General features: G+C 47.5%; 1 protein-coding gene across 2 annotated transcripts; it reads left to right on the plus strand.

Annotated features, from left to right (window-relative positions):
• The first annotated feature begins 1,753 nt into the window (after positions 1 to 1,753).
• On the plus strand, positions 1,754 to 25,935 carry LOC308676151 (SAGA-associated factor 29). Of its 2 annotated transcripts, none has more exons than XM_081341896.1 (11): positions 1,754 to 1,773; positions 3,434 to 3,491; positions 3,691 to 3,769; positions 4,072 to 4,147; positions 6,487 to 6,559; positions 6,646 to 6,710; positions 9,115 to 9,244; positions 9,335 to 9,481; positions 10,232 to 10,267; positions 11,701 to 11,863; positions 24,207 to 25,935. In XM_081341896.1, exons 3-11 carry the CDS (start codon positions 3,695 to 3,697, stop codon positions 24,321 to 24,323), a joined length of 882 nt encoding a protein of 293 aa, XP_081198022.1. In that variant the 5' UTR covers positions 1,754 to 1,773; positions 3,434 to 3,491; positions 3,691 to 3,694; the 3' UTR covers positions 24,324 to 25,935. The 2 variants fall into 2 exon arrangements, with proteins under 2 accessions (XP_081198022.1, XP_081198021.1); XM_081341895.1 differs by having other exon boundaries at positions 1,755 to 1,880.
• The last annotated feature ends 649 nt before the right edge of the window (positions 25,936 to 26,584 follow it).

Here is a 26,584-nt window from a genome sequence, read left to right on the forward strand (position 1 = left end):
ATGGTTGTCCAGTCTCTTCTTAACAACTTCCAGTGTTGGAGCATTCACTGCTTCTGGAGGCAGGTTGTTCCACTGATTAATTGTTCTAACTGTCAGGAAGTTTCTCTTTAGTTCTAGGTTGCTTCTCTCCTTAGATTAGTTTCCATCCGTTGCTTCTTGTCCTGCCTTCAGGCGGTTTGGAGAATAGCTTGACTCCCTCTTCTCTGTGGCAACCCGAGATATTGGAAGACTGCTTTCATGTCCCCCCCTCGTCCTTCTCTTCATTAAACTGGACATACCCAGTTCTATGAACCGCAATCACGTCTCAAAAGCTTCAAGGTTTGAAAAGTTAAGCCATCGTGCGGTCCGCAGCAAATCCAAGCTTGAAAGTGCAGCTAATAAAATTGTCACTGTAATTTGAGGATTCCTGCATCTGCTTGTCTTTTTTTTAAAAATGACACTGTCAAGAACTTTTCCAGCTGTTTAATCAACTCTTCAACAAAAGATAAACATGATTTTGGGGCAGTCTCTCTCTCTCTCTCTCTGTCTAACCCGCCCATTATTGTTGTGGAGAAAAGAGGAAGGTATGTTCACTGCCTTGAGTTATTTGTAAAAATAAGGAAGGTGGGCTGCAAATAGGTACTCTGCAACTTTATTCTGCATAAATTCTTGTGGACCACAGTCCATTTCATCCAATACATGGAATATAATCCTGAAGGGCATGTGCCAACAACGTTGATTTGTTGGTGTCCCAGCTGTTCCACAATGTGGTTTGACCGGTTATGTATCTCAATCTCTCTTGGTATTTGTTGCTAGTTTTGTTTTACGATTGCATTAATCCACCGCACTCATGCTTGCTACAAAAAAGAAAAAAAAACGATTTCCGTTGGAATCTTTCTTCATTTTTTACACTTAATTTCCAGCTTTTTTTTAGAAGGTAAGGGAAAAAATATTTTGATTTTGCGACTAGCTATTGTAATTCTGTTTTCATATTAATTCCCTACTAGGTTTCATTCTTGCAGTTCTGTAACGCTTATTAGGAAATAAACTTAAATGAGTATTAAGGAAAACCCCATAGGAAAAGGTATATTCTTTCCCCTTCTACCTTCTCCTTCGGACTTGCACACGAAGTAACAACTTTTTAGAAAACATTAGTATTCTATGAACCGCGATCACGTCTCAAAAGCTTCAAAGTTTGAAAACTTAAGCCACCGTGCGGCTCGCAGCAAATCCACGCTTGAAAGTAAACAGCACGCGTCGATCAAGAAAAACTACAATTCCCAGGAGGCTTCCTGCAATGGTAGTTAACTTTTGGAAGTAATTAATTATTTTCCACAAAGTTTAACTGCCTGTGTTGCATTGGAACGCAATCTGCTTAGGTTAATAAATCAAACTCCTGCTTTTTGATGGATTTCCCCCCCCCCCAGCTTAATTCATTGTCCCGCCCTAGAGGTCCCCTTGGTTACATCTTGTGCCTGGCTGAGGAATTCTGGGAGTTGAAGTCCACAAGTCATAAAAGAGCCAAGTTTGAAGACCCCCTGCTCATGACCATGTTCCACATTTAAACATTCCGTTTAAAAAAAATGGGAAGAAAAACAGAAATGGATTGAACTGTTTTTGGAGGAGGGGGGATTGTGGGGTGACTTTTTTTTTAGGTGGCAGTCTACGAACGCATGAGCAAAATAAAGCCCGTAAACGGGGAAATTGATTTCCGTGAATTGCGCATGCGTCCACTTCCGACAACTTAGGGCGCATGCGCTAGACGCCTAGCTGTAGGAAATGCCCTGTGCGGAGGTTTCTGCGTCATTTTTAGGCGCGCGTGCCGCCTTCATTTATTTATTTATGGTTTAGCAAGGCTGCGTCAAGCGTTGTTCTGCCACTCTCGGCACGGACTTTAAACGGTAGGGGATCAAGTGTTTGTCGCGGTAATGGGAACTTACTGGAGTAAGGGGGTGAAGAAGTTCGTGCATCCAGGGAATTATAATTGCACCGTGTCGCCCCCTACTGGTTCCTTCTGCATGTTGAGGATTTATTCCAGGGGTCTTCAAACTGGGCCACTTTAAGACTTGTGGACTTCAACTTCCAGAATTCCTCAGCCAGCCCTGCTGGCTGAGGAATTCTGGGAGTTGAAGTCCACAAGTCTTAGTGGTCCAGTTTGAAGACCCCTGATTTATTCTATGCTGCGGCGTGTGGTCGATCGGGTTCATTGCAACATGTAGTGATGGCCCCTTCTTTCATCATGAGAAATCCATGCTGTTGTTATCTTAAAGGAGATGCCAGATACTCGTATTTTCCTCGGGTGTAAGAAATGAAAGGTCATACTGTTCATTGAAAATGTTCAAATGTTCAAAGGAGCTCGGAGTCCTAGTGGACAATCACTTCAATATGAGCCAGCAGTGTGCTGCAGCTGCCAAAAAAGCCAACACAGTGCTAGGCTGCATTAACAGAGGGATAGAATCAAGATCACGTGAAGTACTAATACCACTTTACAATGCTTTGGTAAGGCCACACCTGGAATACTGCATCCAGTTTTGGTCACCACGATGTAAAAAAGATGTCGAGACTAGAAAGGGTACAGAGAAGAGCAACAAAGATGATTAGGGGGCTGGAGGCTAAAACATATAGGGAACAGTTGCTGGAATTGGGTATGTGTAGTTTAACGAAGAGAAGGGTGAGGGGTGACATGATAGCAGTGTTCCAATATCTCAGGGGCTGCCACAGAGAAGAGGGAGTCAAGCTATTCTCCAAAGCACCTGAAAGCAGGACAAGAAGCAATGGATGGAAACTAGTTAAGGAGAGAAGCAACCTAGAACTAAGGAGAAATTTCCTGACAGTTAGAACAATTAACCAGTGGAACAACCTGCCTCCAGAAGTGGTGAATGCTCCAACACTGGAAGTTTTTAAGAAGAGACTGGACAGCCATTTGTCTGAAATGGTATAGGGTTTCCTGCCTTAGCAGGGGGTTGGACTAGATAACCTCCAAGGTCCCTTCCAACTTTATTATTATTATTATTATTATTATTATTATTATTATTATTATTATTATTATTATTATTATTATTATAACACATTTTTTACAGCAAGTACATAAATCGCAGTGGTCCGAATGCATCTTACCCTGTAAGCATGCATACTGGATTTACAAACAACGGTTGGAAGTCATGTGGGTATTAATTGCTTTCCAGAAGGATGGGTCTTCCAGCTAAAAACAAATAAGAGACATTAAAACGGTCAATTTAAAATAGCAAACTCTGCTCTTAGATTAAAATATGCACCTCACATCTGCTGAGTATTCAGAAAATAAGTACATTTAATTCCGTTTATTCTGCAAGTATAAACACAGGAATATAAAGTGAAGGTGGTCCCGAGGCTAGTTTGCCTAATAAAGATAGAAACTTTCCCAAATTGTAAACATTTATTTATTTGTTTGTTTGTTTATATTTCATGTTTCTAGACTGCCTATCTCCCTGTATAAAGGAGGGCCTCTCGACAGTGTTCTAAAGTCCAAACAGGTAATCCTTGACTTACAACCAAAAATGAGCCCAAAATTTCTGTGACATTTGTTATTTGCACCAAATGTAGGACATGCCAAGAATACTGTATTCTTCCCTTTATTAATGTTTTAAGATTTAGCAGTACAGTCTTTCCAGAATTTTAAAATGACAATTGGTTTGAGAGAAATTCCTTTCTCCTGCCCTACATTTCTTTTAGCAACATGGCTTTGGTATCAGCCGATTCTAGGATTGCTGAACTCCTAGGAGAATTGCACCAGCTTATCAAACAGACCCAGGTAACATGATTTTTTTTCTTCCTGGAATATTTGGGTCTGTATGTGACACGAAGTCTACTTAGCTTGTCATGGCCAATGAAGACAAAAGGAGAAGGCTATTCTTTGGGTTTTTCTGGAGAGGAAGGGTGTCTTTTACATTTGGGGCTATATCTTATTTTAGTAATGCACCAAAGAGGCTGTACCATAATGCTGAGAGGAGGCCATGAAACTGGTGTGGTGTGATAACCTCAAGGAATACACTTTATGTGCGAAAATAAAGACCCTGTTAAAAAAAATATAACCAGAAACACTCTTGTTGTTAGGAGGAACGATCAAGAAGTGAACATAATCTTGTGAATATCCAGAAAACACATGAACGGATGCAGACGGAGAACAAGAGTGAGTAGAAAATGCCAATCTTCCCTAGAAATCTTTTCTGAGGCATCATTTTGAATACCACATTCCCCAGCTGCTAGATGAGAGAGTCATTTTCATAAATAAATAAGAAGAGTGATGGCACAGTTGTTAGAATGTAGTATTGTAGGCAAACTCTGCCTATAGCCAGGGGTTCGTTCCTGACCAGCTCAAGGTTGACTCAGCCTTCCATCCTTCCAAAGTCGGTAAAATGACCCAGATTGTTGGGGGCAATATGCTGACTCTGTAAACCGCTTAGAGAGGGCTGTAACACACTATGGCAGGGGTGTCAAACTCAATTTCATTGAGGGCCGCATCAGCATTGCGGTTGCCCTCAGGGGGCCGGGTGGGTGCGTCCTGGGTGGGTGTGGTCTACTGGGTGGGTGTGGCTAAAGTGGGTGTGGCCTACTGGGTGGGCATGGCCAGCTCTACATCGTTCGCATCAATGGTGCCTACGGGGGCCTGGGCAGGAGTGGGACAGATCTGAGGGTCTCTGGCAGAAGGAGGGTCTCTGGGCCAGGGCCAAGGCGGTGGGGGCCGTTCCCTCAGTTTCCAGGATGGCTTTGGGGGCCACATGAAACCACTTCACGGGCCGGATCTGGCCCCCGGGCCTTGTGTTTTACACGTCTGCACTATGGAGTGGTATATAAGTCTAAGTGCTATTGCTAATTGAGCCAGTGTATTCAGTTACCATTGTTTAACAACTGCCAACAGTGACAATGGCCATGGATGTTCTGAAGCTTGTAGGCCGTGGGAGCCATTGTATGCTGCATGGAAAAGGCAACAGGCTAGAGAAATGTGTTAAACAATTTCGTTGCTGTACTCCAAAAGGTTTGGAGCTAAAGCTAATTTTTTTCCCTTGGAGGGGTGAGAATTTTCTAGAAGAATTTGAGTTGGAAAATGTTCTGGCTAGTCGTTGCTTGTACATATGAAATTAATTGGTAGAAGATAGTCCTTATTCATCTTCGGTAGGGCTCCTCACTCATTCCTGCATTCTACCTCACAAGAGACCAACTTGCAAAGTGTGTTTTGAAAATGAAAATGATGTGCAGGATTTGAGGTGTGGCTTGGTAACAAATGCAAGAGACCAGAAGTTGCCTTTTAAGCTTTACGTGTTTATTCAGCTGAACAAAGACGGGCCTCTAAAAGGGGGGGGGGGGGAAAGCCCTGAATGGCAAGAAATCCTTGTAATTATACTTTTTTGATTACATAAGCCAGGGGTGTCAAACTTGCAACGTCAATCTTGCAACATGTCAAGACTTTTTTTTCCCATTGCCGGCAATGGGATGGGTGCGGTTTCGCCATGACTCATCCGGCCCGTGGGCCAGCAGTTTGACACCCCTGACATAAGCAATTCACCCAGCAAAGCTGGCACACATAAGATAAAGACTTCACCCAGAAAGGTTGGCTCACCACAGATAAGAAAGGAGAGAGCAGAAACAGCTAAAAATGTTCCTTTGGGGCGTTTCCCTAAAGGTGACTTGGGACATTGGATGTTTTCCTTGCTGATCTTCCATGGCTCTGCATCCAATGACTCTGCAAGTACCCTAAGATAACGGGACCATCTGCACATATTCACAATCTGTGCTTCCCCCTGATTTTAGGTCAACAAAATAATATGGCACATTTTGCAGACCGGAACAGTAAGGCTCCTTCAATAATGAATAATGAATGATTATGTCATTGAAATATATACCTAGTCCAAAACGTATTGTTATTGTTTCCTACTCACACCTCATTTATGGCTCTCTTAACCCTGCACTGAGTAATAAAACAGGGAGCTTTTTTAATTATTAAAAAAAAGGATAAACAGAGAACAGATTGAATATATACAGAATTATACATAATGTAGAGTGCTTCATCTAGGCTAGCAGGCTCAGGAATTCTGGGAGTTGAAGTCCACGAGTCATAAAAGAGCCAAGGTTGCCTACCCCTGAATTCTAGGCTAATGAATCGGCTTCCCAATGAACATCTTACATCTTATTGTAGAAAATTAAACTAATTGGGTTGTTGCTACATTTCAGAACAAGTGACCTTATTGTCGGTTATATTCTTTAGGCCTTGGATCTTTCCCAGTTCTATGTGAGATTTTTAAAAAAAGGATTTTGCCTAGTATATGTAATGTGTTATATTTGATTTTAGCTTAATATGTCAGGTGAGCCTGGTATGTCACTTCTAAACTTTAGATTATGGCTCACAGTGTTGTGTTAATCCAGTCGGCTTTAATATACTCCCACAAACTTGATGAGGCAAGCTTGGCTTAGAACAATAGGCAAACTAGATTTCTGTGTGAACTCAATATTACCTGCATTTCTTCTGTCTAGTCTCTCCGTATTATCGGACGAAATTACGTGGCCTCTATACAACAGCTAAGGCTGATGCAGAAGCTGAATGCAAGTGAGTATATCTAAGTTGCCTGCTTCTAATGAGAGACAGTGATTCCTTTTCATTACTCTTGTTGCTTCTTTGCCCTATTTACCCAGCATCCTACGCAAGGACTTGGACAAAATTGCTGAGATAAAGTCTCTTCTGGAAGAGCGTCGAATTGGTGAGTGTTGCCAAGCTGTGAATAAGGAAGAGAAAAGGGGATGCTTGAGCTGTTTTAAAAATGCTGGGTACTATCCCAAGATTTAAACTTTTAAACAATTGAGTTTTAATTATTTAGTTATTCAAGCGGCCTTAAGAAAAGGATGCATATGAATTTTTGGTGTGGACTTGTCTTCCATTAATAAAGGTAGTCCTCAAATTACGGCAACAATGGGGACCCAAATTTCTGTTGCTAAGTGATGCAGTCATAAATTGTGGCTGCGTTGCTTAGTGACAACAAATCTCTACATTAATTTCCATTAACGGAATGATAGCCATTGTTAGGCAAGGACATTCTCGCAACGTCTAGCTGGCTTGCCATAACTGAAGTCAGTGGGGAAGCCTGCAGGGGGTTGCAAGTCACAAGTGGTTTGCAAGCAAACAGGTAGGTGAGTGGTTGCTTCCAGGTGAGGGGTGAGGTGCAAGGGAGGCAAAGCTTGAGGGGTTTGTGTGCAGGGATGCCAGTGTGTACGAGAAGATATGAAATTGGGGAGATGATGTGGGTGGGGGAGACTTATCCCAGGGACTTGGAGTCTTCCTTGCTGGCTTCTCCATTGATGGGGAAGCTCATTAGGGAAGGTCACAAATGGCAATCCTGGATTGCGCAGCGCAGCAACCCAACTGTAAGTATGAGTTGGTTGCCAAGAGCCCAGATTGAGATCACATAGCTGCAAGGGTGCTGGGATAGCTGGAACAATCGTAACCACTATTCATTCAACACTGTCAAAACTTCAGACAGTCACTGAACAAATGGTTGTAAGTCAAGAACTTGTTGTTGTTAGCTGCGAAGTCGTGTCCGACCCATCGCGACCCTATGGACAACGTTCTTCCAGGCCTTCCTGGCCTCTACCATCTTCTGGAGTCCATTTAAGCTCACGCCTACTGCTTCAGTGACTCCATCCAGCCACCTCATTCTCTGTCATCCCTTTCTTCTCTTGCCCTCAACCTTTTCCAGCATTAGGCTCTTCTCCAGTGAGTCCTTCCTTCTCATTAGGTGGCCAAAGTATTTGAGTTTTAGCTTCAGGAACTGGCCTTCTAAAGAGCAGTCAGGGTTGATCTCCTCTAGGACTGACCGGTTTGATCGCCTTGCAGTCCAAGTCTTGTAGTCAAGAACTACCTGTAGACAAATCTAGTTCTGTCAGATCGGGACTGCAGACATTTAGTCATCCTCTAGATGGTAGCATATAGATATATAATGCCTTATTGCCTTGCTGCCATTTAGTAGTTCTCTATATTTTTGCAGCCCAGTTCTGGTCATCCTAATCAGATTGTGCCAGAAAGAAATTGAATAAGAATACTTTGCTCCTTCCAAGACATAGGTAGAAAAATAGGGAAAAGATGAAGTGTTATTTTGATTAGGCTAATTGGCTTGTGTTGCTGAGTTAAAGCAATCATTCTAAGCCAACGTTTGTCTTAAGTATATTTTAGGAACAAGCTACAGGGACCTGACTCATGGCAAACTATTGTGCCACATTTCACAAATTATATGCATTATGTAAACCCAAACAGAGCCTGGGTAGGTTAAGGAATGATGCTCAATGCATTCTTCTTGAATGTCTGGCGCACCAGCCCTTTTCCTAATATGAATAATTGCACTGGGATGCCTTCCCAGTTAAGCATCTGCTGAGCTGGCCGAGATAAGCCCACGGTTCTCAGAAATCTGACTTTAAATTGGGCGGGAAGCTTTGGCTGTCCATCAGACTGGGTGATGAGCGAAAGTGAGAGTTTATAACTGAAAGTGGACATTCTTTCCCAGAATTTGGAACTTACCCCTGATAGTTCAAGGACACCTCTGAAATAAACTTAGAAGGAATTCACTGCCATAAACTTGGCTTCTGCCAGGAGTGTGCAGTTCATAAATAAAGACAAAGTGAGAAATTTGATGTACTGATACAGTCACAATTTTCTGTGACGAGGGAATGAAAAGTTTTTACAACCTCAGCTCTTCTTCCTTTTTTTTTACTTTTGTATTTAGATTATATCTCCCTTTCCCTTCAAGACCTCAAATTTGCCTACACGGTGCTTTCTCTTCTTCCATATTGTTGTAGAACATAAAAGTTACTATGTTTTTGATATGGAAGTGAATATGATTGACAGGTTCATCTGAAGGCCGGGAGGCTACCTGCAAAGTTTACTCCCTTGGAGTATTGGAAGTGTTGCATTCTAAGCTTAAGCCATAAGTCTGGTTTTGCCTTGGATTGTCTGTCTGTCTCTCTGTCTATCAATATTGATTTCTACCATCTGTCTCTCTCTGTCTGTTTTGTCATCTGTCTATCAGTATTGACTTCTGGCTGAGATATCTGCATCCTTAATAATTTGTTAGATGTAGCCAAACCTTTCTGGTCTGCTTCCCTCTCCTCACACAGCTGCCAAGATTGCTGGCCTCTACAATGACTCCGAACCGCCACGCAAAACCATGCGCCGTGGAGTGCTGATGACTCTTCTCCAGCAGAGCGCCATGACTCTTCCATTGTGGATCGGGAAGCCTGGAGAAAAGTAATTGTTGGGAAGGTCCAGTGGGTTCTGAAAACCTGAAGTCCCTCTTCAGCCATGGAAGAGGCACTTTTTGTCTGGTTTCTCGTGCAGGCCGCCTCCCCTTTGCGGTGCCATCCCCGCCTCTAGTGATTATGTGGCCAAACCAGGAGATAAAGTAGCAGCTCGCGTCAAGGCTGTTGATGGAGATGAACAGTGGATCTTGGCTGAGGCTGTGAGCTACAATCATGCCACCAACAAGTGAGCATACGGGGGACTGTGATGGTGTCATAGAGACTCTTGCTTTTGCTAATTAAGAACAGGGGTTGTTTGTCTTGGAAACAGTCATTTTGAAGTATGTAGATTCGATAACTGAAGGCCAGCTCGGTCTAATGATTAAAGTGCTGGACTAGGAGTTCCACACCTGCCTTGGGCACAGAAGCCAACTGAGTGACCCTAGGCTATCATTGCCTCTTAGCCCAAGAAGAAGGCAGTGGCAAACCACTCCCAGAAACGTTGCTTAGAAAACAATAGATTTCCCCCATATAGTCACCCAGAGTTTGTGCGTATTCAAAATCAGTCTGCCCTACTTGATGATGATGATTAATACTATTAAAAAAAGTTGTGGTATGCAAAGAGTTGAAAGAGAATAAACTCGGTGATACTACAGTATGTATGAATGTGTATATGCATGGTGCATATGTGTTTCATGCTCGTTGAGCCTATGGAGATTCTCAGTCATCCAGGTCATAGTTATCCCGAAGATGCTTTTTCATGAGGCAACTGGACTTTCTTGCTTTTCTTTGAAGACATTTTGCTTCTCATGCAAGAAGCTTATTCAGCTCTCACTGGATGGGGGGGAATGGAAGGATTTATACTCCTTACAGACAGCTGGTCATCATTCTAAAAGAATGCAAATGGATGTGCGAGAATTCATCTTGGTTAATTTTACTTTGTGGGCATTCTATTTGGCTTTCTTCGAATTCTTATTCAGCATTTTCTCTTCTTCAGATATGAGGTGGATGACATTGATGAAGAAGGAAAAGAGTAAGTGATGAAGGGATTGCTAAAGGCCGAGGTGCACTGTGTCAGGCCCCAGGCCCAGAAGCTTTGAACAAGGCACCCAGAGATTTCCCAAACCCTTCCTGTAATTTCTAATGTGATTAAAGGGAGAATTAGGTAGTCAGTAGTGCCATTATATTCACTTTATTAAACCTTAATTATATTTACAATTAAATGAAACGTGTATGTATATGTGTGTGTGTGTGTGTATATACACATACACACACACACACACACACACATATATATATATATATATATATACACACATCTCCGTGGTCATGTGGCTGGCATGACTAGACGCTAAAGGCGCACGGAACGCTGTTACCTTCCCACCGTAGTGGTCCCTATTTTTCTACTTGCATTTTTACGTGCTTTCGAACTGCTGGGACAAGTAACAGGCGCTCACTCTGTTACGCGGCACTCAGGATTCGACCCGCCAAACCTTCTGATTGACAAGCTCAGCGTCCTAACCCACTGAGCCACCGCATCCCTTCATATATATATATATATATATATATATATATATATATATATATATATATATGTGTGTGTGTGTGTGTGTGTGTGTGTGTGTGTGTGTGTGTGTGTATGTGTATGTATATGTATAAAGGTAAAGGTAAAGGTTCCCCCGCACATGCGTGCTAGTCGTTTCCGACTCTAGGGGCCGGTGCTCATCTCCGTTTCAAAGCCGAAGAGCCAGCGCTTGTCCGAGGACGTCTCCGTGGTCATGTGGCCGGCATGACTACACGCCAAAGGCGCACGGAACGCTGTTACCTTCCCACCGGAGTGGTCCCTATTTTTCTACTTGCATTTTTACGTGCTTTCGAACTGCTAGGTTGGCAGAAGCTGGGACGAGTAACAGGCGCTCACTCTGTTACGCGGCACTCGGGATTTGACCCGCCAAACTGCCGACCTTCTGATCGACAAGCTCAGCGTCCTAACCCACTGAGCCACCGCGTCCCCCATGTATATGTATATATGTATATATATTCCCCATATTTGGGTTGACAGGGTGCATAAAAAGAATACTCTTTTACTTGCCAAGTAAAAAATACTCAATATGGTTGCCAAGTAAAACTATTGTGATTGATAGATAGATAGACAGACAGACAGACTGAGATAGATAGATAGATAGAATAGCCAAGAAATGGGGCCCTTAACACATGGGGCTTCAGGCCCCAGCACACAACCAGGTCTTCATGGCCTTGTGAAAGTCCAGCAAGATTGGAGTCATCCTGATACTTTGATAGGAAAATATTCAGAAGAGAATGTTGCAGGTTTTAGCCCTGAGTGTTCCCCAGTCTGCTTCCCGAATTTCACCTGTGCCCCTCAGCCCCTCTCCCCAAATATTTTGGCCCTGAATTATGGGAACGTTTGTGGGAAATCTGCTCATCTTGACTTTTGTTTTTCCACAGGCGTCATACCTTGAGTCGACGTCGCATCATCCCTCTACCTCAGTGGAAGGCCAATCCTGAAACAGACCCCGAGGCCTTGTTCCAGAAGGACCAGTTGGTCCTGGCCTTGTACCCACAAACCACCTGCTTCTACCGAGCCCTTATCCACGCTCCACCTCAGCGGGTAAGAAAGAGACCATAGGAGTTTTCCTCAGTAAATGCTCCGAACTGTAGTCTTCTCCAGCTGGTGATAGAATGGCTGATGCAGGTCTACCTTATGGAAAAGCTGACCTGTCCTTCAGTCAGACCAAAGGTTCTTTGAGTCCTGGGCCAAGGAACCTCTTGGTCTGGCCCGTAGCTCTTTCTCCTGAGCTGTTCTCTAGGTAATAATTACAGAGTAACTCTGTTGATGCTAATAGAGCAAGGGTCCCCGGTCCATGGCCCAGTGCCGGGCCACAGCCCATTCGGAACCAGGCTGTGGAAGTGGGCATGTGTGTCCGCACGTGTGCCCGTGCAGAAAGCTGCATCTGTGAAAGTGGCACAAACATGTAAAACCATCCCTTCTCTTCCCCCACTCGACCACCGAGCCGAAAAGGTTGGGGAATACTGTAATAGAGCATCAAACCACAGGTTGCTAATATCTCCTAGTCTCTTTTATTAGGCAAGGTAATTTGTCTTCCCTGGAATAACGTGTCAGGACTTTTTTGGCTTAGATAGAACCAGGTGTGGATGGAGCAAAAGTTTTAAAAAGACAAAAGAAATCTATCAACGTTATTCATGAAAGTTAAATTGTAATCTAATAGAGAATGAGAGAAGGAGCCTGACAACTACAGATTATCAGTCAGGATCTCTGCCTGTCTCTGGTTTGCTTGGTTGACTTCTCTCCAAATCAATTACCTCTGGAAATTGTTTACAGAAATTTGCTCTCAAGTTAATAATTTAATTAATTTAATAATTTTATTTGTATACCGCCCTTCTCCTGAAGGACTCAGGGCGGTGAACAGGGCAAACATATAAAAGTACAGACATACAAAAGTTAAAAAAGAATTACCGTATATACTTGAGTATAAGCCGAATTTTTCAGCCCACTTTTTGGGCTGAAAAACTCCACTTCGGCTTATACTCCAGTCAACAAAAAAAAAGAACTGTCCCTTCTTTCGGAACAGGTGTTCTGTACCAGCCTGCTACCGGCCTTGCAGAAAGGCAACCCCTGTACAAACGGCAGAGGCTGGAGAGCGTCTGAGGCTGGAAGGCGTCTGCCAAGATTTATTACACAAACAACAGAACAAGAAACAAAACACCGGAACTGTGATCCTCAAACGGAGCGGTTGCTTTCAGCAACCAGCCCTTCCCCAAATACTCCCTTTATTAGAGTTCAGGGCGTGGCCTCCCTGTGCCTCCTTCCGAGGAGTCCCACAGCCTTTCTCTGCTTGTTCCTGCTTGACTGCCTCCTGCGTCGGGCGTCCTTGAACAGGGCCAGCTGTGGGTCATCATCATCCGCACTGTCGGGCTCGCGCAGCTGAGAAGAGGGCCCTGGCTGGGGGCTCTGCGAAGCCTCCAAGCCATCATCAGCAAGCTCGTCTTCAACACCCTCCTCCTCCCCCTCGTCTGAGTCATCCGAGACATCCGAGCCGGCTGCTGGACCCACAGGCTGGCCCTGAATCACAACACTATCCCGCACCGCAGGGCCCTTCCCCCGGGGCTGCCGATCCAGATGCGGTCGGGATGGGAATTGTTCGTGAAAAGCAGTCACCAACGCAGGGGCATGAACGGCGGTCGCGTCTTCCCAGGTGAAGTCCTCCGGTCCGTATCCTTTCCACTCGATCAGGTACTGGAAACGACCTTTCAGCCAACGGGAATCCCTGATGCTGGCGACCTCGTACTCGGGGGTGCTGCCTCCATCACGAGGTCCTGATGGGGGAAGTTCTGCTTGGCGGAGTGGACAAGCCGGTTGCTCGGGGACCAACAGGGACCGATGGAAGACTGGGTGCACGCGCAGGGAACGTGGCAGAGTTAAACGATAGGCGACCGGATTGATGACAGCCTCGACTGGGAATGGTCCTAGGTAACGGTGATCCAACTTCCTCGCCGGCCGTGTGGATGGTAGGTTCCTGGTGGACAGCCAGACCCGATCCCCCACCGATAGTGGAGGCGTATCCCGTCTCGACCGATCAGCAAACCTCTTGTAATCGGCCTTGGCCTTCTCCAGCTGCCGTCGCACCAATCGTTGGATCGCCTGTAACTCTGCCATGAAGTCGTTCGCTGCCGGCTCCGGTGAGTCCACGGGAGAAAGGGGGAAAAACCGGGGGTGATAACCCACATTGGCCAAGAACGGTGTCATCTGCGTGGAGGTGTGCTGCGAGTTGTTAAAGGCAAACTCGGCTATGGCCAGATAGTCCACCCAATTGTCCTGCTGCAGGTTGACGTAGCAGCGCAGATACTGCTCCAGGATACCGATGACCTTCTCAGTACCCCCGTCAGTTTGAGGATGATGCGCGGACGAGAGGCAAACCTTAATGTCCAACGCACGCATCAACTCCTGCCAGAAGCGGGCTGTAAACTGGGCCCCCCTATCGGAGACGACTCTATCGGGGAGGCCGTGCAGCCGAAACACCTGTTGGATGAACATGCAACTAGTGGCGCGAGCTGACGGTAAGCCGCGACAGGGGATGAAGTGCACCATCTTGGTCAGCATGTCCACCACCACAAACACTGTCGTGAAGCCGGAGGATGGGGGTAAATCCGTCAGAAAGTCCATGGACACAGCTGTTGTGACTCAGGGCCAGCCTGTGGGTCCGACAGCCGGCTCCGATGTATCGGATGACTCAGATGAGGGGGAGGAGGGAAACGAACCGGCTGATGACGGTTTGGAGGCTTTGCAGAGCCCTCAGCCGGGGACCTCTTCTCAGCTGCGTGAGCCCGAGAGTGCGGAGGAAGATGACCCACAGCTGGCCCTGTTCAAGGACGCCCGACGCAGGAGGCAGTCGAGCAGGAACAAACAAAGAAAGGCTGCGGGACTCCTCGGGAGGAGGCACAGGGAGACCACGCCCTGAGCTCTCTATAAAAGGAGTGTTTGGGGAGGGGCTGGTTGCTGAAAGCAACTTTTCCGCTTGAGAAGACAAGCTCTAGTGTTTTTGTTAACTGCGTAATAAATCTTGGCAGATGCCTTTTAGCCTTGGACGCTCTCCAGTCTCTTCTTTCTGAATAGGGGTTTGCCTTATTACAAGGCCAGAAGAGGGCTGGTTCAGAACAACAGCCCCCCAGGGTCTCTTGGGTGTTGGCAAAGGCTGCAGTAAACCAGGCGGGGCCCCTGTCGCTGACTTGGCCTGCCTGCATGGGATGCAGGAGGTGACATAAGACTGGACGTCGCGTCGGACTCGGGGCCACCAGAAGGTACGGGAGACCAGGTTCAGAGTCTTGAACAGGCCAAAATGCCCCGCTGCCGGGTTATCATGACACTGGCTGAGGACGAGTCCCCTGAGTGGCCCTCCCGGAACATAGAGCCGGTCACGATAATACAAGAGTCCATCCGTGACCGTCCAAGGCGAGTCTGGCCCCACCTCCTTCCGCTGAGCCACCCACGCCTCCTGCTGCTGCGCCTCCCGGATCCGAGCCCGTATATCAACCGGCTCCCGCACCGCAGCAAAAGACTCGACGGGGATCACTGTCCTGGGCAGAAGCTTGTCTTCCACTCGGGTATATTCGGGCTTCCTGGACAGAGCATCCGCTCTCTGATTGTGCCCGCTTGGTATGTACCGAACCCGGAAGTCAAACCTCGCAAAGAAAAGGGACCACCGGATCTGGCGTTGGTTCAAATTCCGAGCGGTCTGCAGGCTTTCCAGATTCTTATGGTCCGTCCGGACCTCGATTTGATGCCGCGCCCCCTCCAGATGATGTCTCCAAGCCTCGAACGCCGCCTTGATGGCCAGCAGCTCCTTCTCCCAGATGGTATAGTTGCGCTCCGAGGGGTTCAATTTCCGAGAGTGATACGCGCAAGGGAAAAGGGTACCGCTGGGCGTCGTTGCCTGGAGTAACACGGCCCCAATGGCAATGTCGGAGGCGTCCGCCTCCACGACAAACGGCCGTTGCGGGTCAGGATGCTTCAAGATGGGCTCCTTCATGAAGGCTTCCTTCAAAGCCTGGAACGCCTGTTGTTCTGGTGCGTTCCACTGGAACCGAGTCTTCTTCTGCAGGAGCCGGGTGAGGGGGGCTGTCAAGGCAGCAAAGCCAGGGATGAATGTTCGATAGTAGTTGGCAAATCCAAGAAGTCGCTGAACATCCTTCACGCGACGCGGGGGTTGCCAACTCTGCAACGACTCAACTTTACTCGGCTCCATGGCGATGCCCTCAGGAGAAATGCGGTGACCCAGGAAATCGATGGTCACCCGGTAGAACTGGCACTTCTCCAACTTGGCAAACAGCCGATGTTCTCGGAGGCGCTGCAGGACCTGACGGAGATGCTGATGATGCACTTCACGCGACGGGGAGTAGATCAGGATGTCGTCCAGGTAGATCACGACAAACTGGTCCAACAGATCCCGAAAGATGTCGTTCATAAAATGCTGAAACACAGCGGGGGCGTTGGTCAGGCCAAACGGCATCACCGTGTACTCAAAATGTCCATAGCGAGTACCAAACGCCGTCTTCCACTCATCACCCGGCCGAACCCTGACGAGGTTGTAAGCTCCACGCAGGTCCAGTTTCATGAAGATCTTAGCCTCCCGGAGTCGGTCCAAGAGCTCGGGGATGAGGGGCAGCGGGTAACGGTTGCGCACCGTGATGGCGTTGAGTTTCCGGTAGTCACAGCAAAGCCGTAACTCGCCCGACTTCTTTTTGACGAAGAGCACGGGTGCAGACACTGGCGAGGACGAGGGCCGGATGAAACCGCGAGCCAAATTCTTTTCCAGGAAGTCCCGCAATGCAGCCAACTCGGGCTCCGACATGGAGTACAAACGCCCCACTGGGAGAGGCGCATCAGGGACCAAATCAATGGAGCAGTCATAGGGCCTGTGCGGGGGTAATTGATCCGCCTCTGACTCGCTGAACACATCAGCAAAGTCGGACAGTTCGGGAGGCAAGGAAACCCCTGGGGAACCCTTCACCTGGCCGGCACAGATATGGCGGGAGTGGTCCACGCACTGCAAGCTTGGGAAGGTGACCAAGTTCTGAGACCAATAGATCTGTGGATCATGCGCCCGGAGCCACGCCAGTCCCAAGACCACGGGGAAGTGCAGATCCGAAGTGATGTAGAACTGGATGGCCTCCACATGGGAACTGATGGCCATACACACTGGTTGCGTGGCGGCCGTAATAGGCCCGGACAGGAGCACTCGACCATCGATAGTCTCCACTAACATGGGCGGATCCACCGGACACTGGGGAACAGCCCATTTGGCCACAAAGGCTGAGTCCATAAAGTTTGTGGTAGCCCCAGAGTCAATTAAGGCATGGACTGGAATCCCCTCTGGCTTGCCAGGAAGGATCAGACGTGCCTCCAAAATCAAATGCCGGGGAGGTTCGCAGGCACCATCGGAACGGCGTCGCTCGGTGTTGTTGTTGTGGGACGCCCGATCTATCACACCGTCTAGATCGGGCTCGGGGCGTTTCCCGACAGCAAAGTAGGGGACTTTCTCGGGGCAGGCTTGGTCACTGATGCCCGCTGACGCTTCTTTGGGCAAGAAGCAGCCAAATGTCCAGGGTCCGCACAGTAAAAACACAACCCCCCCGATCGTCGTCTGTCCATTTCCGTCACCGATAGACGAGACCTGGCGGCACCCAGCTCCATTGGCTCCTCCCTTTGGACTGGGGGCTCACGCACAACAGGGGCGGCAGGGGTCTGTGGGGTGGCACGGCGACTCTTTCGCTGCTGCAGCCGGGCATCGATCCGCAGGCAAAGATGGATCAGCCCATTCAGGTCTGAGGGAATGTCCACGCGGGCCAGCTCATCCAACATCTCCTCCGACAATCCATCCTGGAAGGCATCCACGAGCGCAGCCTCATTCCAGGCAGAATCCTGGCTAAGCAGCCGGAAATCGCTGATATAGGCCTGTAGGGGGCGTTGACCCTGCCTCAGAGCTTTCAGGCGTCGGGTGGCAGTCTGCGTCTTAATTGGGTCCTCGTACATTAGGCGCATATGGTCACAAAACCCCACAAAGTTATCCAACAAAGGGCTAGGTTGTGCCAGCAGAGGCGTGCCCCAACGAGCTGCATCCCCCGAAAGAAGGCTTAACACAAATCCCACCTTATCCCGGTCAGTGGGGAAATCAGCTGCTCTCACGCTGATAAAAAGCTGGCATTGTCCCAGGAAGGCAGGAAACAGTTCTGGATTGCCAGCAAATTTATCCGGCATTGCTATCTGACATTTCCTCCTGGGTGGGGGTGCAGCATGTACCTGAGCTTGCAGTTGAGCCACCTGAGCTGCTAGCAAAGTGAGTTGCTGAGTGAGCTGAGCATTCTCGGCACGTAGCTGCTCCATCTTAGTAGTAAGGGGTGGGAGGCTGAAAGCAAACTGTTCTGTACCAGCCTGCTACCGGCCTTGCAGAAAGGCAACCCCTGTACAAACGGCAGAGGCTGGAGAGCGTCTGAGGCTGGAAGGCGTCTGCCAAGATTTATTACACAAACAACAGAACAAGAAACAAAACACCGGAACTGTGATCCTCAAACGGAGCGGTTGCTTTCAGCAACCAGCCCTTCCCCAAACACTCCCTTTATTAGAGTTCAGGGCGTGGCCTCCCTGTGCCTCCTTCCGAGGAGTCCCACAGCCTTTCTCTGCTTGTTCCTGCTTGACTGCCTCCTGCGTCGGGCGTCCTTGAACAGGGCCAGCTGTGGGTCATCATCATCCGCACTGTCGGGCTCGCGCAGCTGAGAAGAGGGCCCTGGCTGGGGGCTCTGCGAAGCCTCCAAGCCATCATCAGCAAGCTCGTCTTCAACACCCTCCTCCTCCCCCTCGTCTGAGTCATCCGAGACATCCGAGCCGGCTGCCGGACCCACAGGCTGGCCCTGAATCACAACAACAGGCTGCTGAGAGAAGGGAGCGGCAGAGCCTTGCAGAGCTGGCGGCAGTCCAGCGTTGTTTCTCCCCCTCGTGCGTGCGTGTGTGTGTCAGACCCACGGGAATGGCTGGTAGGGAAGCGGCATTCCGGCATTCCCCCCCTTCCTGTGTGTCGAGCCCACGGGGCTTGACACACAGAGAAACGCAAATGCCGGACTGCCGCCACCTTTACTAGCCATTCCTGCGGGTCTGACACACACACACACACACACACGAGGGGGAGCACGAGGGGGAGAAACAACGCTGGACTGCCGCCACCTCTGCCAGCCCTGCAAGCCTCTGCCGCCCCGGCGTTGGTGGTCGAGCTCTTCGGAGCCGGCAGAGAATCTCCCGCAGGAGGAGGTCGCGGCTTTCTCTCTTGCTTCGGACTGCAAGGATTTAAACTCCAGGAACAAATCCCGATGGAAGTTTTTTTTAAAAAAATACTCCTCCGGGTCGGACAGGGGACCGAGGCTGAGGTCTAGGGGTAGTGGGGGGGGGTCGCAGACATAGATGGGCTCAAGTGGAAGCCAAGCAGCCCTCCCGAATCTGGGCTTCTGGACGGAGCAGCCGGTGGTGCGTTTCAAAAAGCAGAAAAGTTGGATTTTGAACATTTCAGAGGCCGTGGGTCAAGCAGGCTACGCTTCCCCGGGCGCTGCAACGGCACCCATTTTCCCCGGCGAGTTTTCCCTACCTGGCCCCTGCAGAATCGCGGCGGCGCCCCTGGAGAAGCCTACCCCGAGGCTGCGGCCGATTTTTCCTTCTCCAGGCCTCTGCCGCCCGTTTCTGTCTGACACACACACACACACACGCACGCACGAGGGGGAGAAACAACGCTCTGGGCGGCAGAGGCCTGGAGAAGGAAAAATCAGATTACCCCTTCCACACGTAAAACTTCCAGTTTAATTACAAAGGAAGAAGAGAGAAACTTAGATCAACAGCTCACCTTCCTTTTCCTCTAGGTTGCAAGGGGAAAAATAAAAATCAAAGATCCTTGGAAGTAATGGTTGGAAAAGTTTGCAAGTCTTTGGGAAAGTTCAAGAAGTGAAAGGAATACCCTCCTCTTGAAAGACCAGATAAGGCAGACAGGGAGATGAAGAGTTCAACCGAGTTTCCTCTTTTGTTCAGGCATCTGCACCCGCTGCTTTTAAACTCGCTGGGCGCTGCAACGGCACCCGTTTTCCCCGGCGAGTTTTCCCTACCTGGCCCCTGCAGAATCGCGGCGGCGCCCCCGGAGAAGCCTACCCCGAGGCTGCGGCCGATTTTTCCTTCTCCAGGCCTCTGCCGCCCAGAGCGTTGTTTCTCCCCCTCGTGCGTGCGTGTGTGTGTGTGTGTCAGACAGAAACGGGCGGCAGAGGCTCGGAGAGGAGTTAGGGTACACCGGGACTCCCAGGCGCGGACCCGGGTGTCCTTTTTCGCAGCTTGCCAAGCGGTCGGGAGCCGCAACTTGTTGCTTCTGCGCGACTCTTGGGAAGACGCAGAGGGTCCTCTGGCAAAAGCAGATGCACCCTGGCCGGCCGGGCGCTTCTTTGCTTTCTTTTCCAATCCCCTCCCCCAAAATGTATTGTGGTCGGTATTTGGCGACCGAGTCCAGTGGCTTTTGCTGCTCCTGAGGAGGAGGAGGAGGAGGAGGAGGAGGAAGAGGAGGAGGAAGAGGAGGAGGAGGACAGGTGAAAAGGCCGAGGCTTTGTTATGCGCTGGATGCTCTGGCTTCCCCCCCTCCCTGCCTGTACAACAGGTAGCGATGTCAGAAGCCGGGAAAAGCAGCGCGCCGAGTCCCGGCCGAGGCGACGCTTTTGTTCTCCTCGCCTGGATGCGCTTCCAAAAGTGAAAGGAAAGAGGCTTCACCCAAAACTTGCTTCCCGTTTTCCTCCCCCTCCCCCCTTTTCCCTTTCTCCCTCCTCCCAGCGCGGCGCTTTGAGTAGTAGCCCTTCCACTCCCCGGCTCCCATCCCGGGTTCTTGAAAGCCCCGGTTTTCGTCCTTGGGTACGGGAAGAGGACTCCCGGCGCCCACCCGGCCGAATTGCGAGGGGAGATCGTTCTCCGCGCCTGTCAAAGGGGACCCAAACAAAGAGGTGCATTTGCCGGAAACAACGATCGGAGGGATTCTCCTTGCCTCCTCCGCCTCCATGAAGATTTGTTTTTCTGGGAGGCTCACTTAGAGGGAAGTTTTGAACTGGAAGCCAGGGATGAGGCGAGAAACCAACAGCCTGCGTCCGTCTCTCTCTTTATGTATATTTCTGTATATATCTTATCTCGGGATCTAGACCTTTCGAAGGAGAAGGGGCGGCTGGAGTTCGTGAGTTGCTGTGGGACCCAAGGGTTGGGGGAAGAGAGATGGGAGGGAAAAGGGGAGAAACCTGCCGCTGGCTAGTTCTTTGTCTGATCGGGGAGCCTGAACAAAAGAGGAAACTCGGTTGAACTCTTCATCTCCCTGTCTGCCTTATCTGGTCTTTCAAGAGGAGGGTATTCCTTTCACTTCTTGAACTTTCCCAAAGACTTGCAAACTTTTCCAACCATTACTTCCAAGGATCTTTGATTTTTATTTTTCCCCTTGCAACCTAGAGGAAAAGGAAGGTGAGCTGTTGATCTAAGTTTCTCTCTTCTTCCTTTGTAATTAAACTGGAAGTTTTACGTGTGGAAGGGGTAATCTGATTTTTCCTTCTCCAGGCCTCTGCCGCCCAGAGCGTTGTTTCTCCCCCTCGTGCGTGCGTGCGTGTGTGTGTGTGAGACAGAAACGGGCGGCAGAGGCCTGGAGAAGGAAAAATCGGCCGCTGCTTCTTTCCGCTGTGGAAAGAAGCAGGCAGGCAGGGCGCGGAGGTCCGGAGGTTTGGGCACCTCCCCAAACGTCGGCAGGTCTCCGGACCTCCGCGCCCTGCCTGCCTGCTTCTTTCCGCAGCGGAAAGAAGCAGGCAGGGTGCTTCTTTCCGCTGCGGAAAGAGGCAGGCAGGCTGCTTCTTTCCGCAGCGGAAAGAAGCAGGCAGGCAGGGCACGGAGGTCCGGAGACCTGCCGACGTTTGGGGAGGTTTGGGGAGGTGCGCGCGCACCTCCCCAAACCTCCCCAAACTTCGGCAGGTCTCCGGACGGCGACGGCTTGGGAGAGGTGCGCGCGATCCTGGAAGCACCGAAGCCTCGGCCGCGCGCAAGTCCTCGGTAAGCTCCGGGCGGTCACGTGCTTCGCGTCTCCTGAGGGAAGGGGGGGCGACTGGAGCGGGCGTGTTTCCTCGCCTGCTGGGCGCCGCGATTTGCCCGGGGAACGCGCGGGCCCCGAATGGCAGCGTGGAGCGAGGAAGCGGACAGCCAGGGCTTCCCCGAGAGCCGCGGCCACACAGGGTATTCCTGTGTATTCAGGCTTGCAAAATGGCGGATCGAGCCTCTGCTGGCGGCAGAGGCTTGCAGAGCACGGATCCAGCCTCCGCCGGCGGCGGAGGCTTGCAGAGCGCGGATCCAGCCTCCGCCGGCGGCGGAGGCTTGCAGAACGGCGGATCGGCTTATACTCGAGTCAACAACTTTTCCCAGTTTTTGGGGGTGAAATTGGGGGTCTCGGCTTATACTCGAGTCGGCTTATACTCAAGTATATACGGTAAATGAAATGCCCAAGCTAAAACAATAAGTAAATATATTTAAAACAGCAATAAAATCCCAACCCATCCCCCATCAGGCCAGGCCGGCTTGTTCGAACAAATAAGTCTTCAGATCGCGTCGGAAGGAGTGAAGGTCGGGCGCCATCCGGAGCTCAACCGGCAGCCGATTCCATAAATCCGGGGCGCCCACAGAGAAGGACCTCCCCCTGGGGGCCACCAGACGACATTATTTGTTCTCTTTCCATCCCATTTTGCCAAATCCAAAATCCTTGATTGTTTTATTCAGCACTGGGATTTCACTTGGTCAGTGTTACATTGCTTTGTCCCTTAGCTACTGTATTGCTAGTTTAGCCAGATTATCAGTCTCTGTCTTCAATTAGTAGCGCAGATAGAAGGGAAATAGATTTGAAAGTCAAGCTATCTAAGAAAAAAAAAGAGACTAAATCACAATTAGCTGGGGAGCAACCATGGGAGATGTTGCATTCTGGATAGACTACAACTATTTTAAATGTGTTGAGTCATGATGGTGAAGTAGCTAAGTTGCTAGTATGTGGAAGGAAAAAAAATATTTAGATATGTGAATACAGAGGCATATGTTTAGAGTTGCTACTTCATTGTTATTATTTTTTTTAATTCCATTTATATCCCGCCCTTCTCCGAAGACTCAGGGCGGCTTACAAGCTTAGCAGTAATGCATTACATATCTTATGCTAATTATGAAATTTGGGATATATATATATATATATATATATATATATATATATATATATATATATATATATATATATATATATATATATATATATATATATATATATATGTCAAATGCTTGTTAACTATTTTAGATTACCTTGCTAGGCCCCAAACATGGGACAAATCTTTATCTCCTGTTTCAGCCTAACCGAAGGCCATCGACAGGCAGTAGTCACACCGGTGACAGCACATATTTGTGTAAAATTTTTTAGTTTTGATAACAAAGAATTAAAGGGAGACTGATATGATATGATATGACGAAAACAAATAAGTTTGAAATGCATATCAGTCTCCCTTTAATTCTTTGTTAGCAAAATTAAAAAAAATTACACACACACACACACACACACACACACACACACACACACACACATATATCCATCCTTCCGAGGTAGGTAAAATGAGGACCCAGATTGTTGGGGGCAATTAAGCTGACTTTGTAATAATGCCGCTTGGGGTGTGTGTGTGTGAGAGTCCTAACAAGCAGGCATATACATAGAATGAAGGCTACTGCTAAGCTTGTAAGCCGCCCTGAGTCTTCGGAGAAGGGCGGGATATAAATGGAATTAAAATAAATAAATAAAATAAATATATACACACACACATACACACTTCAAGTTAAGCATCTTAGAAGCATGGATGGATGGATGGATAGATTAGATAGATAGATAGATAGATAGATAGATAGATAGATAGATAGATAGATAGATAGATAGATAGATAGATAGATAGATAGATAGATGATAGATAGATCAGACAGATTAAAAGACCAAATAATTTTTTTCCAGCAGGGGTTGGCAAATGACTTCTATGAAGTCATGTATCAGGGCATGTTCTTCCTAGCTCTGGATACAGGAAAGCAGGAAAGCTCAACATCTTTCAAAATTTCCCCAATCCATTCATAATTAGGGTCTAAAAAGCCTTAGGTATCAGTAAGATGCAGTTGTCTATTTTTACTAAGACGGTTCAGTATGTCAGGACTGCAATGTGGACGTGGCTAGAAGAGTGGGAAGGAAGAACGAGAAGAAGGAGACAGAAAAGGACGAGGTGAGGAGAAGAATGAAAAGAAAGCTGCTTAATAATCCAGTGGAGAGCATGACTGCATGGCCATCCATCCCCCTGTGGGAGGTAACAAAATCCATTCTTTTTCTTGGCCTCAGCCTCAAGACGACTACTCAGTCCTCTTTGAAGATACCAGCTATGCGGATGGCTACTCTCCCCCTCTCAACGTAGCTCAGCGCTACGTTGTGGCTTGCAAAGAAACGAAGAAGAAGTGACGTTGCCCTGCCAACCGCAGCTTGGTGAAGAACAAGGTCTGTCCCGGTGAACTTCTGCAGAGGGACAGTAAATAAAGCAGAAACCCACCAGAGCAGGAATTTAATTTATTAACCTAAGACTTTTGCATTCCAGTTGCAACACAGGCAGTAGTTAGCTTTTGTGAGAAACGATTCCATGATTACTTACAAAGGTTAACTACTATTTGCAAGAATCGTTAGCTGCTTTGGAAATAGCCAACTAAAATTCTGTGAGTAAAGAACAGGCAATTTGTCTGTTATTTGTCGATTTCTGTTATTTTTTTAAAAAAATTTCCCCCTTGCAGCTGTGTTATTTCAGCTTAGGCTGCTATGAAGTGCTGCATACTTTAGATTTTTTTCCCCCAGGGTTTTTTTTCCCCCTGTGTGAAGAAGATTGCAGAAGATTGTGTGAAGAAAAGATTTGGAATTAAATCCAGCAATTGAAACACAAAGACTCTCGACCTGACTTTGTGAATTTCTAAAGGAAAGTAGGAGGGTGTTGGGGAAATTTTTTTATTATTTTGGGGTGAAAAGAATGAGTGAGATAATGTTGCTAATTGTTTGTGTTGCACAATTGCCACTTTTATTCATTTCATCACTGCGAGAAAAACTAAAAGTGTTACTATTCTGATATGACTAGAATTCCAATAGGATTTGATTCCCAGGATTGGAACATTTTCAAAACTCGGTATGATGACTTGGAACTAGTCTTAAAAGAACAGATTGCATAACTTTACTGCACAAATTGTAACATTTAAACCACACAAAAATAAAAATACAAAAGCAAAGTAGAAAAGAAGTAACTACTAATTAAAAAACTAGTGATGAAGAAGAGAACTTCATAATGCATTTGATAATTGCTTGGTGGCTTCAGTAGAAATTACACAATCAACAGTTTTTTGAAGTATGTCAAAGGAGAGTGTATCTATATAATATTTTTAAAAATGTTACTGGGAAGTGCAAAGACCAGATAATGGTGGCCCTCAATCTCTAGAGTATTCATTAGGAAGAAGTATAGAACTAAAAATTATATTTCCAGAAATGGGGACATTATAAACATTTGATTTCTTTCTTCTTCCCTGACAATTTTAGGAGAACCCTTAAACATCGTAGGGTTTTTTGCCTTGAAAATGTTTTACTTCTCATCCAAGAAGTTTCTTCAGAACTGAAGAAGCTTCTTGGGTGAGAAGAAACGTTTTCAAGGGAAAAAGACCAAGAAAGACCAGTTGCCTTTTGAAAGGTACCTTTGGAACAACTATGACCTGGATGATTAAGAATCTCCATAGACATTTCGCCCAGTAAAAATATTTACCAACTTAGTGAAAAATGGGGGGAAAAGGACAGTGTTGTTTCTTTTTAAAGAGATGATGAAAATTAAAAAAAATGAATTCTAGTTGGTGTCAGCTAAAGATGGCTTTTTTACCTACCAAATTTTTGAAGTGATTTTTTTTTGTATAGGAACAGAAACAATAGCTGCCATGTAAATGTTTTGTGTGACCTTTTCTTCTTGAGGAAATTGAGAAAAAGTGCATGACGCAGTGTTCCTCAATAGATCAAGCTTGAACTCAGAATAAACAAAATCTTACCAAAGAAACCTGGCTCCTGCTACCATTTGTCAGTTTTGTTCTGTTTTAGGAGGCTGTGAGAGGATAGGCATGATTGGGAGGGAAGAAGTGATCCAGGGTTGCTGCCCTGAATAAAATCAATAGACCACCAGGATGGAAGGCTACTGCTATTTTGCTGGCTTTGGGACTTTTCTCTTGGTACTGCATACCAAGAGTTTACTCCCTACATGCCTATACCTCTGATCTCTTAAGATGTCGATTAAAGTCAAGAAATCCACCACTCCTCACAGCGCTTAAGCTGCTGGCCGAACATCAGAGCACTGTACAAAAGTGGATGGAAGCATGGAGTAGCTATACCTCCCAAGATATTTCTGAGCATATTAATCCTAATAGTATACCTCCAGGATTTAATCTACCCCGACACATATGGGTGACATACAATAGAATTAGAATGACTCATGGGGTGTGTGCCGATTCTCTGTATAAATGGGGAAAGACACCTTCAGCACAATGTGATTGCGGGGCTCCCCGACAGACTATCCAGCATATAGTGAGGGAATGCACTAATAGAAGATACCCAGGCGATTTTAAGGACTTCCTCTGCGTAACAACGGCAGCTACTGACTGGATCTCCAAACTCGACATTAAACTCTGAAATGTTATTTCTGTTTTCCTCTT

This window comes from Vipera berus, assembly GCF_964194415.1.
Source record: "Vipera berus genome assembly, chromosome: W".
Taxonomy (NCBI): domain Eukaryota; kingdom Metazoa; phylum Chordata; class Lepidosauria; order Squamata; family Viperidae; genus Vipera; species Vipera berus.